This window comes from Globicephala melas, chromosome 15 (assembly GCF_963455315.2).
Source record: "Globicephala melas chromosome 15, mGloMel1.2, whole genome shotgun sequence".
NCBI lineage: Eukaryota > Metazoa > Chordata > Mammalia > Artiodactyla > Delphinidae > Globicephala > Globicephala melas.
In genome coordinates, this window is record NC_083328.1 from 43,915,918 (window position 1) to 43,931,186 (window position 15,269).

The 15,269-nt window shown below is 51.6% G+C and overlaps 1 protein-coding gene across 2 annotated transcripts in view; it reads right to left on the minus strand.

Annotated features, from left to right (window-relative positions):
- Nucleotides 1–282: 282 nt before the first annotated feature.
- Nucleotides 283–15,269, minus strand: part of NINL (ninein like) — a 106,145-nt gene continuing 91,158 nt past the window's right edge. For both annotated transcript variants that reach the window (XM_030872519.2, XM_060285054.1), the window contains 6 exons: nt 14,442–14,511; nt 8,177–8,335; nt 7,369–7,482; nt 4,483–4,653; nt 3,127–3,240; nt 283–1,219 (listed from right to left, as the gene is read on the minus strand). In XM_030872519.2, the coding sequence (XP_030728379.1) occupies nt 1,028–1,219; nt 3,127–3,240; nt 4,483–4,653; nt 7,369–7,482; nt 8,177–8,335; nt 14,442–14,511 (820 nt within the window). In that variant the 3' untranslated portion in view covers nt 283–1,027. The remainder of the gene's footprint in view (nt 1,220–3,126; nt 3,241–4,482; nt 4,654–7,368; nt 7,483–8,176; nt 8,336–14,441; nt 14,512–15,269) is intronic.

Consider the following 15,269-nt stretch of genomic DNA (forward strand, 5'->3'; position numbering starts at 1 on the left):
CGTGGAGCAACTAAGCCTGCGCGCCACAACTACTGAGCCTGCACTCTAGAGCCCGCAAACCACAACTACTGAGCCCGTGCGCCACCACTACTGAAGCCCAAGAGCCTAGAGCCTGTGCTCCGCAACAAGAGAAGCCACCGCAATGAGAAGCCCACTCACCACAGTGAAGAGTAGCCCCTGCTCGACACAACTAGAGAAAGCCCAAGCGCAGCAATGAAGACCCAATGCAGCCAAAAATAAACAACAAAAAAACACTTAGAAATCAATTTTAATAGAAAAGAACTTTTATTGCAAATACAGTGACTCTTCATATTACAGTAGTTTACTCTGATAAACCAAATGGCCATAATTTATGTATATTTTGGATATAAAACTATACTTTTTTTTTTTTTTTTTACATATAATATACTTTCCAGTGTGATGACACTTCAATGAGGAAAAGATTGCATTCACAATAGAAACCATCCTCCCTGAGTCCACAGCCCTAAAATAACAAGCACTGTCCAAACATCCCTGCAGTGGAGCTGACCCCAACAAAGGGGCTTCCCCTCCTCTACCCCTCATCGCCAGTTGACAGTCACAGAAAGTGAAGCATTTCTGGAGTGTCTGTATCCACCCACTATGGAGAATGCCAGTGACTCAACCAGAGCAGCAACAGTGAAATGGCAGAACTGCAGAGCCCTGACTTTGCATTTTAGTCTCTGTAGCCAAGGTCAGAAGTCAAACATTAAAACTATTTTACCATTTACCTTGCTGAGAGCCCCCATAACCTGTTCCACTAGTAAGCAGCAAATTTAGGAATTTTACGTAGGGACCACTAAAAAAATATATAGTCTTTTCCAACATGTCTGTTTCCCCAGCATCTGGCACATAGTCGACCTTCATTAAATGCTTGTGGGGCGAACAGAGAGTCATAATCCTCATCTGTCCAGGGGTGTGCGGCCAATGAGCCATAGAAGTTACAGCATCACAGTGGTTTACTTTTAAAAGATGTTCTTTGAAAATGAACTCCAGGAAGAAAAGCAGTCTACACAGAGAGAGATGCTGAAGCGATCTTACTGAGTAGTTTGTTGAGAGCTCTAACTCTTTCTTCCAAGAATCGGGATTTTTTCTCAGCACCTCGTTGCTTCTCTTCAGTGACCTGAAGCGCTTTCGTTAGGTGAGCATTTTCCACATAGAGCTCCTTGAGCAGCAAATCGGATCGTGTATTCTTTTCAAACTGGACAGGGGAGAAAGCCACACTGCACTGTGAATCTAATGCAGAAATGCCACGCTACCAGCTTGCCCCTCCCAGTCTTCCACGTTGTTCAAACCACAGTTTGGGGATTCTTAACAAATTGGAAGCAAATATTGGATGTAATGACAATTTTTGTTATCCTGGCGGGAGAGAGGAAATTGAGAATCTCATGAACTATATGGTAGAGAAAACTTAAGCCAATTTTGCACAAATTGATTTTTACCATAAAATGAAGACAAAAAGACCAAAATCTGTAGGCCTCAAAAAGGAAGGAAATTGTCAAGAGTACCCAAAATGTTTGGCTCATCTCAGTGTGCTCTGCAGGCCCATCCCGTCACCCAGGACACAATGAGGCACTGTGGTCACCACACACACAGCAGCTGTAGAGGCTTCAGTGATGGGGACACAGGCCACACTAGTCAGGATGCTAAGACACAGGGGTCCCAGATATGCGCTTCGTGAGTCAGCACTACATACATTCACTCAAGTAGTTAACTGAGCAGCTCCGTTGGCCAGGTGCTGCCCTAGCAACAGCCCTGCTCTCACAGGGCATGTATTCCAATGGAAGGAGACAGACCAGAACCAAGCTCGCAGTTTTGGATGGTGGGACTGGTGGTGGACCAGTGTTGGGTGGTGGGACCTGCTAACAGAAAACCCAGGAGGGGACGCACAGCTGAGACTGAGGTGAACAGAGAGGGCTTCTCTGTACGTTGACATTTGGACGGAGAGCTGAATAAAGCACCGGGTAAGTCAGCGAGGCTGTCCGGCATGAACATTCCACGCAGAGCTGGCACATGTGGGGATGACAGGAATGGCCAGGAGGCCTGTGAGGAAGTCAGAGCTGCCATGCTGGCTGGGCAGGGGGCCAAGGGGAGGGGAATAGGTCCTGCAGAACCTTGAAGACCACTGTAAAAACTGCCTTTTACTCTGAGGGATGTGGAAAGACTGGAGGTTTCTGAGCGGAGGAGGGCCAACACCTCCGTCACATTTGAAGGTGACTGTTGCCGCTGAAAGCACATCAAAGGAAACAAGGACACCAGCTGTTAGGACCCAAGAGATGGGGGCTCTGTATCCCACGCTGAAGGCCTAGCTGAAGGATGAGATGGGAAGGGGTCCATCAGGACTCCAAGGTTTTGGACTTGGGCGGGCAGGTGAGGGCACAGACAGCTCTGAAGGACTCCTGTAAAGAGGAGCAGAGAGCTGGTAGGACCAGGGCTCTGGAAGGTGGTGTTGAGACAAGGCTCCAGAGGAGGGAAGGGCTGGGGCAGCGGGGAGGGGACACGGGCACATGCATTTCTTTGGGCACTTCTGGTCTTCCAGTGAAACAAGCACAGAGCACAGCTGAGGGGAGAGGTGCTGGAGGTCAGAGACAGGAGGGAAAGGGCCCACTGGAGAGGGCAGTGGGGGCGAGGGTGTAGTTGGGACAGCTCCCCGGCCACCCTGGCACCTCCACGTGCAGGAGCCTCAGGATTCACCTGGGGTTTGGGTTGAGGTTTTGCCAGGAGTGACTGCGGGAGTCACCGAGTCTGACTGCTGGGAAGGAACGTGAGGACCAGGGACAGAGAGGGTGGGAGGATGGCAGTGCCGGCAGGGGAGGGGCTGCAGAGATGCGGGGGTGGTCAGGAGCCAGTGGCCTGCACAGAGTGACGCTGCCCGGGGACCTGCAGCTCCGGATGCCGCAGATGAACCATACTTGACTGCTATGTAAGAAAAGTATTTCTATAGATTCTCATGTTTCATTTCCTGTAGCTCCAAGTAGAACTTTTAGGGCAGCAATGGCCTCTCTCTCCCCTCTCCCCCTCTCAGCGATTCCACAGGACATGGGGTTCTCTTGGGTAATGTCTCCCTGATCAGCTACTTGAATGCCCAAACGAGGCGTCATCACTCACCTGCTCTTTCAGCTCACGCACTTTGTCTTGGAGGAGCGCTTCCACGTTCTTCAAAATCATTTCCACCTCCTCCACCCGCTCTTCTGCGGCTTTCAGCTGTTTTTCATGTGCTTCCTGCACAAAAGGAGGTTAGAGACGAACACTGTACATTTTAAAAAGAATCATCACGGGTTTATTTACTTTAGAATGGAAATTAGCTGAAATGTGCAAATCTGAGTGTGTGGATAACCTTTCATCCCTAGAGGGACGGTTAGAAATGTCTCACAAGCCACAAACCTGCATTTCTCATTGCAGTCTAAGCAGATCAGCAGACTGCTTTGTGCTAGGATTTGTCCTTTGAGTCCCAAATGACTCAAAGGTGAGTTTCCCCAAACACGTTAGTCTTTCTAAAGGATTTGACTAAATTTCTTTGTTTTGTCAATAATCTCTCACAGCTTAACTGTCTCTCCAGCATAACGTTTTTGCAGAATGCTGAAAGGCTAGTCTTCATTAGAATTTGTTTTACAAACGTCGAATTTCACCCACCTTTGCAGGCTTGCGCCAGTTCCTCCCTCGTGAAGGTGCCTCACCCTCTGGCCCACCCCCACCCCCCACCTCACGAACTCTGAGGACCAAGATGTGCCCCGCAGGCTTACACTTTAAGGTGCTCACTCACTGGTGCCTGAGAGGGTGCTTTGAGGTGGGAACCACTGCCACCAGAAGTTGACAGAAACGGAAGCACAGAGAGGTTAACTGGCCTGAGGTCACTCGGCTGGGGTGGTGCAGCCAGGCTCCAGATCCCTGCAGTGCGTGCTCTGAGCCACTGTCCTGCTGCCCTTTGAGGCTGAGACTCTGCTTCTATGTGCCTAGATGCCTAGGGCAGCACCTGGCACACAGCCGGGCTCCCCAAGTCTGTGCTGTCACTGTGCTGACCTCTTGTCCAACCGCCCCCCACTCCCTGGCTACCTTTAAACATGCCGAGCACAGCCCACCTCAGGACCTTTGCACCTGCCTGTACTCTCAGGGCTACACAGGCAGGGACCCTGCCCATCACCTCCCTCGCGGCCCCTCTAGCACCATCTTTCAGGCCTGGAAGCGGGGACCGTGTGTGTGGCTGCGTGGCTGGCTGCAGACACATGCAGCCCGGCAGACAGACTGGGGGGCTTTGGGGTGCCTTCTGGGTCAGCTGCTCAACGCCCCCCAGTTCTCAGGGAAAGTTGGGTCCCATAGCTTCCATAAACCAGTCCTCACGTAGTGGGACATCTGCGGGGCCATCTTCCCCTGGGCACCTGGGCAGCTTTTGGCTAAGTCACCAAAGAGCCAACCTTACCCTCCCCGTCACCCTCAGCCGGCCCTCGGGCCCCTGTCCTCACTTACCCGTTCCTCCACCTGGAGCTGCCGAGCCGCCTGCCGCTCCCCTTCGAGCAGCCGCTGCAGCTCAGCCACGCGGCCCCGAGGCACCAGCTGCTCCATCTGCTCCTGCAGCTGCTGGACCGCGTGGGCGTGCTGGGACTGGGCCAGCTTCAGCCTCGTGGTGGCCCCGTACAGCTGCCCGGGGAGAAGGCACCCAGTGTTGGGGTGACTGCCCAGAGCTGCCGGGTCACTACCAGGCACAGAAGACTGCATCCCTACCTTTAAGGTCACCCCACAAGGAAAGTGTCTGCAGCAAAACCCACGATTCCTAAAGAGCCCGTTTAGCTGAATTCTGACGCCCAGACTCCATGCAGCTGGCACTTCTGCACAGTGAGAGCCAGGAAGGCCTGCCTGTAATCCTCCACGTGACCTCCCGCCGGGTTACGTAACCTTCTGTCATGTTTACCTTCCGGGTACATTACTGGGGTGTAATTCCTTTAATACTGTGACCCACGCCAGCTGTGTACGGCAACCTTCCTCTAAGTGAAGAGTTCACGCTCCTGACACCTGGCTGCGGCCGGGGTCCCAGAGGTGGGTTACACAGTGATCAGCGAGGGGCTGGGAGCAGGTGTGGATGGACCTCAGCACCCGCTCCCTGGGCACAGAACCCACTGGGGCGTTGGTACCAAGCTGTCCAGAGCCTGGCCACTTCCCCTGATGGACCACCTGGGAGGCCGGATCTCAACACCACTTCTATCACTTGGACTCTGGCAGCTTAGTCTGGAACACACAGAACTTCCCTGAGACCCCACAGACAGGAGAGGCAACAGCTCTGCCAGGGGTCCTGCCGAGGGCAGGCTGGAGAGGAGGGCGCTGGCCATGCCAGGCAAGGGCGAGGCTGTGAGCCCGCAGCCCCACTTCCCTCACCGTCCCGTGTCACTGCGTGTCTGACGGGTCCCCCCAGAGACACACCCATACACACGGGTCCAGCAGGGCAGCTACCGTGCTCTTTGGGATGAAGAGAGGGGAGGATAGTTCCCACACACCCTCCACCAGATGTAGCCTCCTCCCGACTTTCGAGATTCAGATGGTCACTCTGCAGTCACTCTGGCCCATGTCTGCGCCCCCACCCACCCGAAAGTGCTCTTCACACCCCCTGCCCAGGTTCCTCGCCACCCGCTCTCCACTTGGCTGGGTGGTACATCAGCACCGCCCGACTGAGTGCCCCGAGCCCCCTCCTTGTGAAGTGAGGTGCGGGTGCAGGCTGGGCTGCCTCCGGAGAGCCCTGCTCAACTGCCACGTGAGGAGGGGGACGTCCCCAGAAGAGCAGTGGGGCCACTGCAGCCGGGAAGCCAGGGCCTTCGCATTCTGGATGCCCTCAGACAGCAGCCCCTCCTGCCCTGAATCCAAGCTGGACTGGCAGAATGTGGGGAAGTGATATTCAGAACTCCTGGGCACCGGCCTCACAAGCCTAGCCACCTGTATGCTCTTCTGGGGGCGCCTGGTTGCTGTACCTCGAGAACCCCATGCCGTGGAGAGGCCGGTGCGGGTGCCCCAGTCCATGGCACCCCTGTAAGTGCCCTCTTGGACGCCTGGCTCCCCTGCTGGACCTGTGACCTTGGAACCACTCATGGCGCACCGGTGACCACTCCCTCCCTCCCCCATGGCTCTGTGTGCACCTCACCTCCACACACCCAGAAGGTCCCTAGGTGCCCTGGAAGCTCCTTACTTCCCTTCTCCACTTTCATACAGGTGTGTTTCACGGGGGTCCTCGTCTAAAGCACAAAAGGGGACGCCAGCTTATGTCACAGCAGCCTGCCTAAGTGCAGTATCTCCTGCCGTGACGGCGGCTGAATGTTGGGCAGCCCAGGGGGCACGGAGACCTCCGGCAGCCCAGCCCTCCTGCCAGCAGATGGGTCTGACTCCTTAGCCTCAAAGGCTCAATCTAGCCCAGGCAATTTCTCAAGGTTCCTTTGGCACTAAAAGTAGAGAAGGGAGCCCCCAGTACGTGGCGGCACCTCGGGGAAAGTGCCTGCTTACGGCGGGGGGCTGAGCCCACAGGAGCCTGACAGCACCTCATAAGGCCCCGGTGGGGGGTCCCGCACCCAGACCGACCCCTCTGCAGCCCCGGGCCATCTGAGAAGTGACTGTTCACACCAGGTGACCACAGCCAAGTCCAGGAGTCAGGCCAGGGGCCAGTTGGGGAACCTGGTCCAAAGGCTGGGCAGAGGCATGCGGCTTAGAGACCCTCTCCCACGGCCCTTTTCCCGCTGCTGTACCCTGGCCCTCCAAGCACACCCCAGGTCTGAGTCCACACTGGGCCCGTGGCCCTCAGGGCACCTCACCCTGTCACCTCCCTTCTCCTGTTCAAACTCCTCAGAAGAACCAGCCCTGTGTCCCTGAACCTCACGCTGTCAGGCACCCGCCGTCCTTCCTGGGCCCACTCTGCTCACATATGTTTGTACCAGACCACGAACTCCCTGCCTCCCCTGAGCCTGATGCGCGCTGGACAAATGCTGCGGCAGGAGAGCAGGTGGAACAGCCACAGGTATGTGACACCTGGGCTCCACTGGGGGCGCGGAGCGGGGTCACCTCGGGGGCTGCTCTGCCCTGTTGGCCTGGACCTCAGAGGCCACCTGCCACGTTCCCTGGCCCCTCCATCTGTAGAGGGCACACCGGGAGGCACTGCTATGGCCTCCTCCCCTCGTGAGGAACAGGCGCAGCTCTTCACGTGGCTCACTTGAGTTCAACCCGACCCTGGACTGAGCCTGACTCAGTTGGGCCTGGCGGATGCCCAACTAGCCGGGTGACTTGAGGCAGACCAACGATGCCCCTGGGTGGACTAGTCCCGGCCAGGCTGTCAGAGGCAAGGCTGACCCCTCCCGGGCTGGGACCACCGCACACACCCACCTGGTCCCGACTCTCTTCAAGGGCCTCTCTCAGCTGTGACTGTGCCAGTCTCAGGCTCTGACGTTCCTGAGTCACGTGTTCAAGTTCAAGTTCAAGTTTTTGGATTTGGTTATCCTGTTTTTTAAAAATCAATTTCACAAGTATAAGAAGTATCTTAGCAATGTGATACACGTTTAATGCAGAAACTTCAGAAAAGCAAAAATTACAAAATTCAACTCATCCATGATCCCAGCAGCCCGAGGACCCCACCCGACATTCTGCTGTATCTCCTGGCCCTCCCTCCACACGCACGGACTTCTGTCACTAAGACGTTGTATGCTGTGCTTTCCCCCTCTTATTATATCTTGAGTGTTAAATACTTTTCAGAAACATGGTTTTTAATGGCTGCACCATCATTTACTGACTAATTCAATACTGTCGATGATTTAAAGCTGATTCCAATTCTGTTTTGCTATTATAAATACCACAGCAATGAAAATACTTCCAGCTAAGTCTGTACACAATTTTCAGTAAAGTTCCCAATAGCAGAACCATGAAGCCAGAGCGCACGGACGTTCTTGATGCTCTTGACGTATATTTTGCCATACTGTCCTCCGGAGAGGTTGTACCAACTTACTCTCCTATCATCAAGGTTTAATTCCTCTCTACTACTTTTTCTAGATACCAGGCTTTGTAAAAGCTGCTGAAGTCCGCATATTTTCAGGGCTTGCTTGTTAAGTCCCTCCCTTTACCTCCAGGCACATCAGGGCTGTTCCTCATCTGTTTTAGGCCAGCCTGTCTGCCCCTCCCTGCCGCGCCGGCCACTCACCTGCAGCTCCTCCCGGCATGCCGCCTCCTCCAGTCTCTGTGTCAGCAGCTGAACAGTGATGTGATTCTTCTTGCTCTGGGCCTGGTGGGTGGAGGCCTCCTCTCCCAGCTGCAGGACCCTGTGGTTGAGCTGGGACAATTCATCCTTGCATTTCTGACTCTAGAACAAAAAGGAATAAAACACAGATGAAAAAGTTTGTTTTGTTTTTTGTTTTTTTGCTGTACGCGGGCCTCTCACTGTTATGGCCTCTCCCGTTGCGGAGCACAGGCTCCGGACTCGCAGGCTCAGCGGCCATGGCTCACGGGCCCAGCCACTCCGCGGCCTGTGGGATCCTCCCAAACCGGGGCGCGAACCCGTGTCCCCTGCATCAGCAGGCGGACTCTCAACAAAAAGTTATTTTTTTAAACCAACAGCATTCCAGGGTTCTCAACCAGGGACACTCTTGCTCCCCGAGGGACGCTTGGCAATGTCTGGAGACCATTTTGGTCATCACAGCTAGCGGGGTGGGGTTACTACTAGAAACTAGTGGGTGAGGAGCTCAGCGTCCCCAGAGTGATGGGCTCTCTGGCCACGGGGCAGAGGATGAACTCTGGTCCATCCAAGAAGCAGCAGGCTGGGCACCAGGGGGGCTCACAGCGCATCAACATCCAACCACTGCTCTGGAGAACTGGCATGGTTTTCTTGTTTCTCCCACGGTTATTTCTAACATTATCTTAAGCAATTTGAAGGGAAAAAAAAACCCTCGTTATACTTGAGGCACGTGATTCTCTTCAAATCACTGTCATTAAACACAAAATCCGAGGCTCTCGGTGGGGGGAGCACACTGATAAAATCTCCCACTTTGCAGGCAGCGGATGCTGGACCCTGGACGGTGTTGCCTGGGATGAAACGGCAGCCAGCAGGTGACACACGGAAGTGCGTTATTTCCAACCGGGTGTCACACACCTTCACACAAACCACGTTTCGCTCATCTGCTTTTCCCCAGCAGCCGCTCTGGAGGCCGAGGGTCTGCAGCCCTCCGTGCCTCAGAGCGGCGTCCACACACAGCTTGTGGGCGCGTCACTGTCGCCCCAGGGCTGGATGTTCCCACCACATCATCTCGGCTGGGGCGAGAGCTATGGGTCTCTCCAGGGGACAGCAGAGGTCTGAGAAGCCAGAGGTGACAAAAACACTCCCAGAGGACTTCGCTGGTGGTGCAGTGGTTAAGAATCTGCCTGCCAGGCTGCACTGAATCCATCTGGTTGTGCCTTCCACACACACACACACACACACACACACACACACACACACACACACACGTATAATGATTGATTACTTAGAACGAGTTCCTCTAGGATGACATTTTCTTCTCTAAATTAGTTTTTTCTTTAAATTTAACCTTCAGTTTTGAGTCACTCAGTTGGCTGTTTCATCATATGATTCTTTGGTTGTCTCCCAGTGATGCCAGATGGGATCAGCACAGCCCCAGGTGCTAGTTGCTAATGCCTATAAAATACCACCCACCCCCACAAAGGAGAATCATTTAAGAGTTCTTCGGACTTCATCTTCAAAAGTAGCCAAAGAATTCATGTGACAGGTTATCCCAGAAAATCTTTTGCAGTTAGTGAAATTAGGGTATAACTAAGAACATTCGGAATACTACACACACAGTTTAGGTGATCTTGGTATAGTGGTGGGACAGCAGTAAAGTATTTAACATGTACATGCTCTGCTGGGGGAGACTAAAGGGAAAGAGGTGTTCAGCCTAGAAAAACATTTCGCAGTGGATTTCCTATGAAGTCAATGTGTCTTGGGTTTAACTTTGAAACAAAACATTTAAAAACTGACTTACTAGCATTTGTGGATTTCAGATGGAGACCCATGTAAAAGCAGTGCTTTATTCTGTGAAAAAAAAAAAGAATCCACCAGCTGATGCAGGGGACGTGGGTTCGATCCCCAGTCCGGGAAGATCCCACATGCCAAGGAGCAACCAAGCCCGTGCACAACAACTAATGAGCCTGCGCTCTAGAGCCCGTGAGCCACAACTACTGAAGCCCGCGCGCTCTAGAGTCCACGTGCCGCAACTACTGAAGCCCGTGTACTCAAGGGCCCGCGTGCCGCAACTACGGAGCCCGCGGGCTGCAGCTACTGAAGCCTGTGCGCCTACAGCCCGTGTTCTGCAACAAGAGAAGCCACCGCAATGAGAAGCCCACACATGCAACGAAGAGGAGCCCCCGCTCGCCACAACTAGAGAAGGCCCACGCATAGCAACGAAGACCCAATGCAGCCAAAATAATAATAACAATAATAATAAAAATTAAAAATAAATAAAAACACTCCCAGAAAGAGTAAGAGCTCAGCAAGGTGTCAGGACACAAGGTTGGCAGGTGAAAATCCACTGTACTTCTATGTCCTGACAGTGAACACGCAGAATCCCATGTGAAAAACAAAACACCATTTCTGGCTTCTGGTCTGGCCTGCAAAGAGCTTGGAAGTCATCACTCCCATCCTCCCAACAAGAAAAAGCTGAGTAACTGAAAACTCAACCACTCTTCTGAGACCCATCAGAGAACTGAGGTCACAGGGCAACTCAATGCCCTGAAAACTGGAGAGACGGGCAAAGAGAGTCACAGCTCACCAGGAGCTGACGGCTGGAGCCCGAAACAAAGTGGCTACTGTGGACGGAACTGTGTCCACAAACTCTCGGCTGTGTCTGGAGACGGGGCTTGCAGCAGGTAATTACGGTTAAATGTGCTCAAGAGGCGGGGTCCTAATCTGACAGGACAGTGATTTATGAGAAGACACAGTGAGAGGGCATCGTCTGCAAACCCGGAAGAACCTTGCCAGAACCAAGTCAGCCTTGCCTTGATCTTGGACTTCCGGCCTCGAGAACCGTGAGGCAATAAACTTCCGTGGTTTAAGCCACCTGTCTGTGGCATTCTGTATGGAGCCTGAGCGGACTAAGACAGTGACCATTCTGAAGTACACAGAGCGCTCTGTTCTCCTGCCCTCAAGGGAAATGTCCTTTTTACCAGATCAGAACCAGCGTGGGGAAGGGGATACCCAACTGCAGCCCCCTCTAAACTTTCTGACTCAGTACACACCTATCAGAGTGGCTAAAATAAAAGAGTGACAACACAAGCGTGGGCAAGGATGTAGGGAAACGATCAAGCACACGTTGCTGGCAGGAACGGACACTGTTACAGCCACTCTGGATAAGAGTTGGGCAATTTCTTATAAAACTAAACATGTAACTACCACACAACTCAGCCACTGCTCTCCCGGGCATTTATCCCATGAAATGAAAACCTATAACCACACAAAGACCTGCCTGAGAATGTTCACGGCACCTCTGTGACAGCCCCAAACTGGAATCAGCCCAGCCGTCCTTTAAAAGGTGAGCGTTAAAACAAGCTGTGGGCGACTTCCCTGGTGGTCCAGTGGTTAAGACTCCGTGCTCCCAAGGGCCCGGGTTCGATCCCTGGTCAGGGAACTAGATCCCGCAGGCCACAACGAAGATCCCACGTGCCGCAGCTAAGACCATGCGCAGCCAAATAAAGAAATAAATATTAAGAAACAGAACAAAACAAGCTGTGGGACATCAATGCCTTGGAAAAGTGTCCAGCGACAGGAAGAAGCTAACCGGGGACACACAGCCGGGAATTATGATATGTGAGAAAAGGCAACCCCAAAGTTCGTATTCTGTATTCCTTTTGTACCACATTTTGAAATGACACAATTTTGGAAATGAAGGGCAGTTAGTGGTTTTCAGGGGTTAGGGGCTGGGGTAGGTGGGCAGGAAGGCGGTGGGTGTGGTCATGAAAGTACAACGTGAAGGATCTTTGTGGAGCTGGAGCTGTTCAGTATCTTGACTGTGGTCATGGAGACACGAACCTACACAGGGGATAAAATTGCATAGAACGTGACACACACACGAGTACACAAGTAAAACTGGGGAAACCCGAGTAAGGCGCATGGATTGTATCAATGTCGACATCTTGGTCGTTGATATTCATTATGGACTGATCCCTGCCAATTCACATGTTGAAGCCCAAACCCCCAATACCTCAGAGTGACTGTATTTGGAGATGGGGTCTTGAAAGAGGTGATTAAGGTAAAATGAGGTCATATGAGTCTAATATGATGGTGTCCTAATACGAGATGAGGACACAGACACATCCGAGGGATGACCACGTGAGGACACAGGGAGAGGACAGCTGTATACAAGCCGAGGAGAGAGGCTGCAGAAGAAACCAGTCCTGCCCTGATCCTGGACTTCTAACCTCGAGAACCATGAGGAAATAAACTTCTGTCGTATAAGCCACTCACTCTGTGGTACTTTGTTATGGCAGCCCTAGCAAACTAACACAGATAATATTATACTATAGTTCCATAAAATGTTACAACTGGAAGAAATTGGACAAAGTCTATTTCTCTGTAATATACTTCTCATAACCACCTGGGAGTCTGCAATCATCAATTCTAATTTCAATTTTAAAAAGAATTAAAAAACAAAACCAAGAATGACACATCCCAGCTTCTGTGCTTCAGTCCAAAAGCCAGTAAGTGAGACCAAATACAGAAGGCATTTACTTATGGGGCAAAGGGAGACCAGTGTGGAGGTCAGTGCTGAGTGAGACAGGGCATTTACCTGCAGGGTAAAGGGATTAATCAAATAGTTAAGTAAATCTATTGAAGATGAGGAAACCAGGTTTTTCATTGCTAGAGGCAAGAGTTACAAATATGGAAAGGGAGAAAACTAGAATTATCCCTGTGATGTTGGAATTGCAGATAAGAGTTTGAATTCATGGTTTTCAGTAGGGAGATATATAAATAAGTATACCTGAAACCATGTGCATGTGAGCATAATAAATATATGTATACACTCCCTAGCTCTATGCACTGACTGCACCTGGACATAGCGATGCCAGGAGCCGTGAGCACTCCTAGTGCCCAGATCTCGGTCTCTAAATACCATTCGGAACTAAAAGTCACCAAGGGCTCCTTGGAGAAATAACTGTTTCCAGGACTGGGGCAGGGAAGTACTAGATGAACCTGGAATATCGTGAGGCACCAGAAAGTGAGGAAGTGTGCAAAGAATGACCAGGACCTGTCAGGAGGACCCAGAAGTCCCCCTGAGGGGGCTCTTATTGGCCAAATCTGGGATAATCTGAGCATAAAAATAAATACTGATGGTAACATATTAATAACCCATTGAATAAAACAGGAATCTATGATAGTAACATAATGATGAATAAATAAATGGAGGGCTTCCCTGGTGGTGCAGTGGTTAAGAATCCGCCTGCCAATGCAGGGGACACAGGTTCGAGCCCTGGTCCGGGAAGATCCCACATGCCGTGGAGCAACTAAGCCCGTGCGCCACAACTACTGAGCCTGCACTCTAGAGCCCGTGAGCCACAACTACTGAGCCCATGTGCCACAACTACTGAGCCTGTGCTCTAGAGCCCATGCTCCTCAACAAGAGAAGCCACCGCAATGAGAAGCCCGCGCACCACAACGAAGAGTAGCCCCCGCTCACCGCAGCTGTGGAGAGCCCGTGCACAGCAACGAAGACCCAGTGCAGCCAAGAATAAATAAATAAAATAAATAAATTAAAATAAATAAATAAATGGAGAGAAGAAAAAGCTCTTCCTTACACTAGAACACCAATTAACAAATATAAAAAGAAGCTGGGATTAGTCACCAACTGGCCACCATCACAGTAATAACTGACTCCACCAAGAAACAGAGGATGCTAAAACAAGGGGGTGAGAGTTTGATGAAGAACAAGATATTCACATCATGTCAAAGCATTTCCCCATAAAATATTCAGTAATTACCAAGGGGAAAGTAACTTTGTGGAGAAGCCTGACCAACACCACCTGACCAAGAATCTAAGTTGATGTCACTAATGCTTGTGTCCCTGGACTGGATGGGATGAGAAGGACACAGCATCACTTTGGGGATATTCACACATAATCTGAATCCAATCACAGGGAAGCACCAGATACACCGAAACAGCCACTTGTAGTCTTCAGAAGCGCCAGGTCCTAACAACAAGGACAGGTGGACTGAAGCCACACGAGGGCCTGGGCTGGCTGATCGGGCAGTTTCACAGTCACACTGATTTCCTAATTTGGGGTGGGAGAGGGCTGATGGGTCAGCAACTCACTCTCAAATCTTTCATAACAAAGTTCTGTGCTTCCTTGTTGTAAGCTTGAAATTATTTCACAATAATGGAAAAGGGAGGGTGGCATCAGCTTCATGCCAGGTGTCAATACTTCACCTGTGTGCAGAGCTCTTCCATCTCAGAGCAGGCCTTTTCCTTCTCTCTCTTTAAAAACTCAACTTCCTTCCTGTTGAAGAAGCAAAGTTAACAGTATCACTGACCACTCATCGCTCACGGTCACCTTGGAGGCTTGAATTTGTACACCTGCTCCTGGGACCCTACAGCCACTGCTCTGTCACTGTCCTACGCTATTGCTGCTGCTGGTCCAATCGGATCCCAGCTTCGGAACCAGAGGAACCCTGACAGCACTGTAAGAACAAACCCTCCATGATGTTCCTCAATCGCACACGTTAATCTCTCCCTAGCACATGCGACTGCTCTTCACACCCAGCAGCATAAACACCAACACAGGCTTACATTCACTGACATCTGAGGTCAAAGGGGGTCCCAGCACCAAACTTAGGGAAAAATGGTTCCTGGAGGGAAAAATCTTGCAGATTTCAGAACTGCTGTAACCTAACAGAGATCGCTTATTGACCATCCACTTTGGATCCCAGGCTTTCATCATCAGGCACTTTAATCAAACCAACACCGCATTCTCGGCAGTTTAGAGCCGAGCTCATCTTGAATGTCATTAAAAAAAAAGCCAAACAAACCGTCCTTGGATGAGGCTCTGATGGTGAAAGCAGAAATCCACTGACAGGCAACCCCGAGCCTCCGCCGCAACACACACACACACACACACACACACACACACACACACACACACACACACACACACACACACACACACACACACACACACACACCCCTCCTGCCTCAGTGCTCAGGCCCCCGACCCCTGACTCTCACACACACACACACACACACACACACACACACACA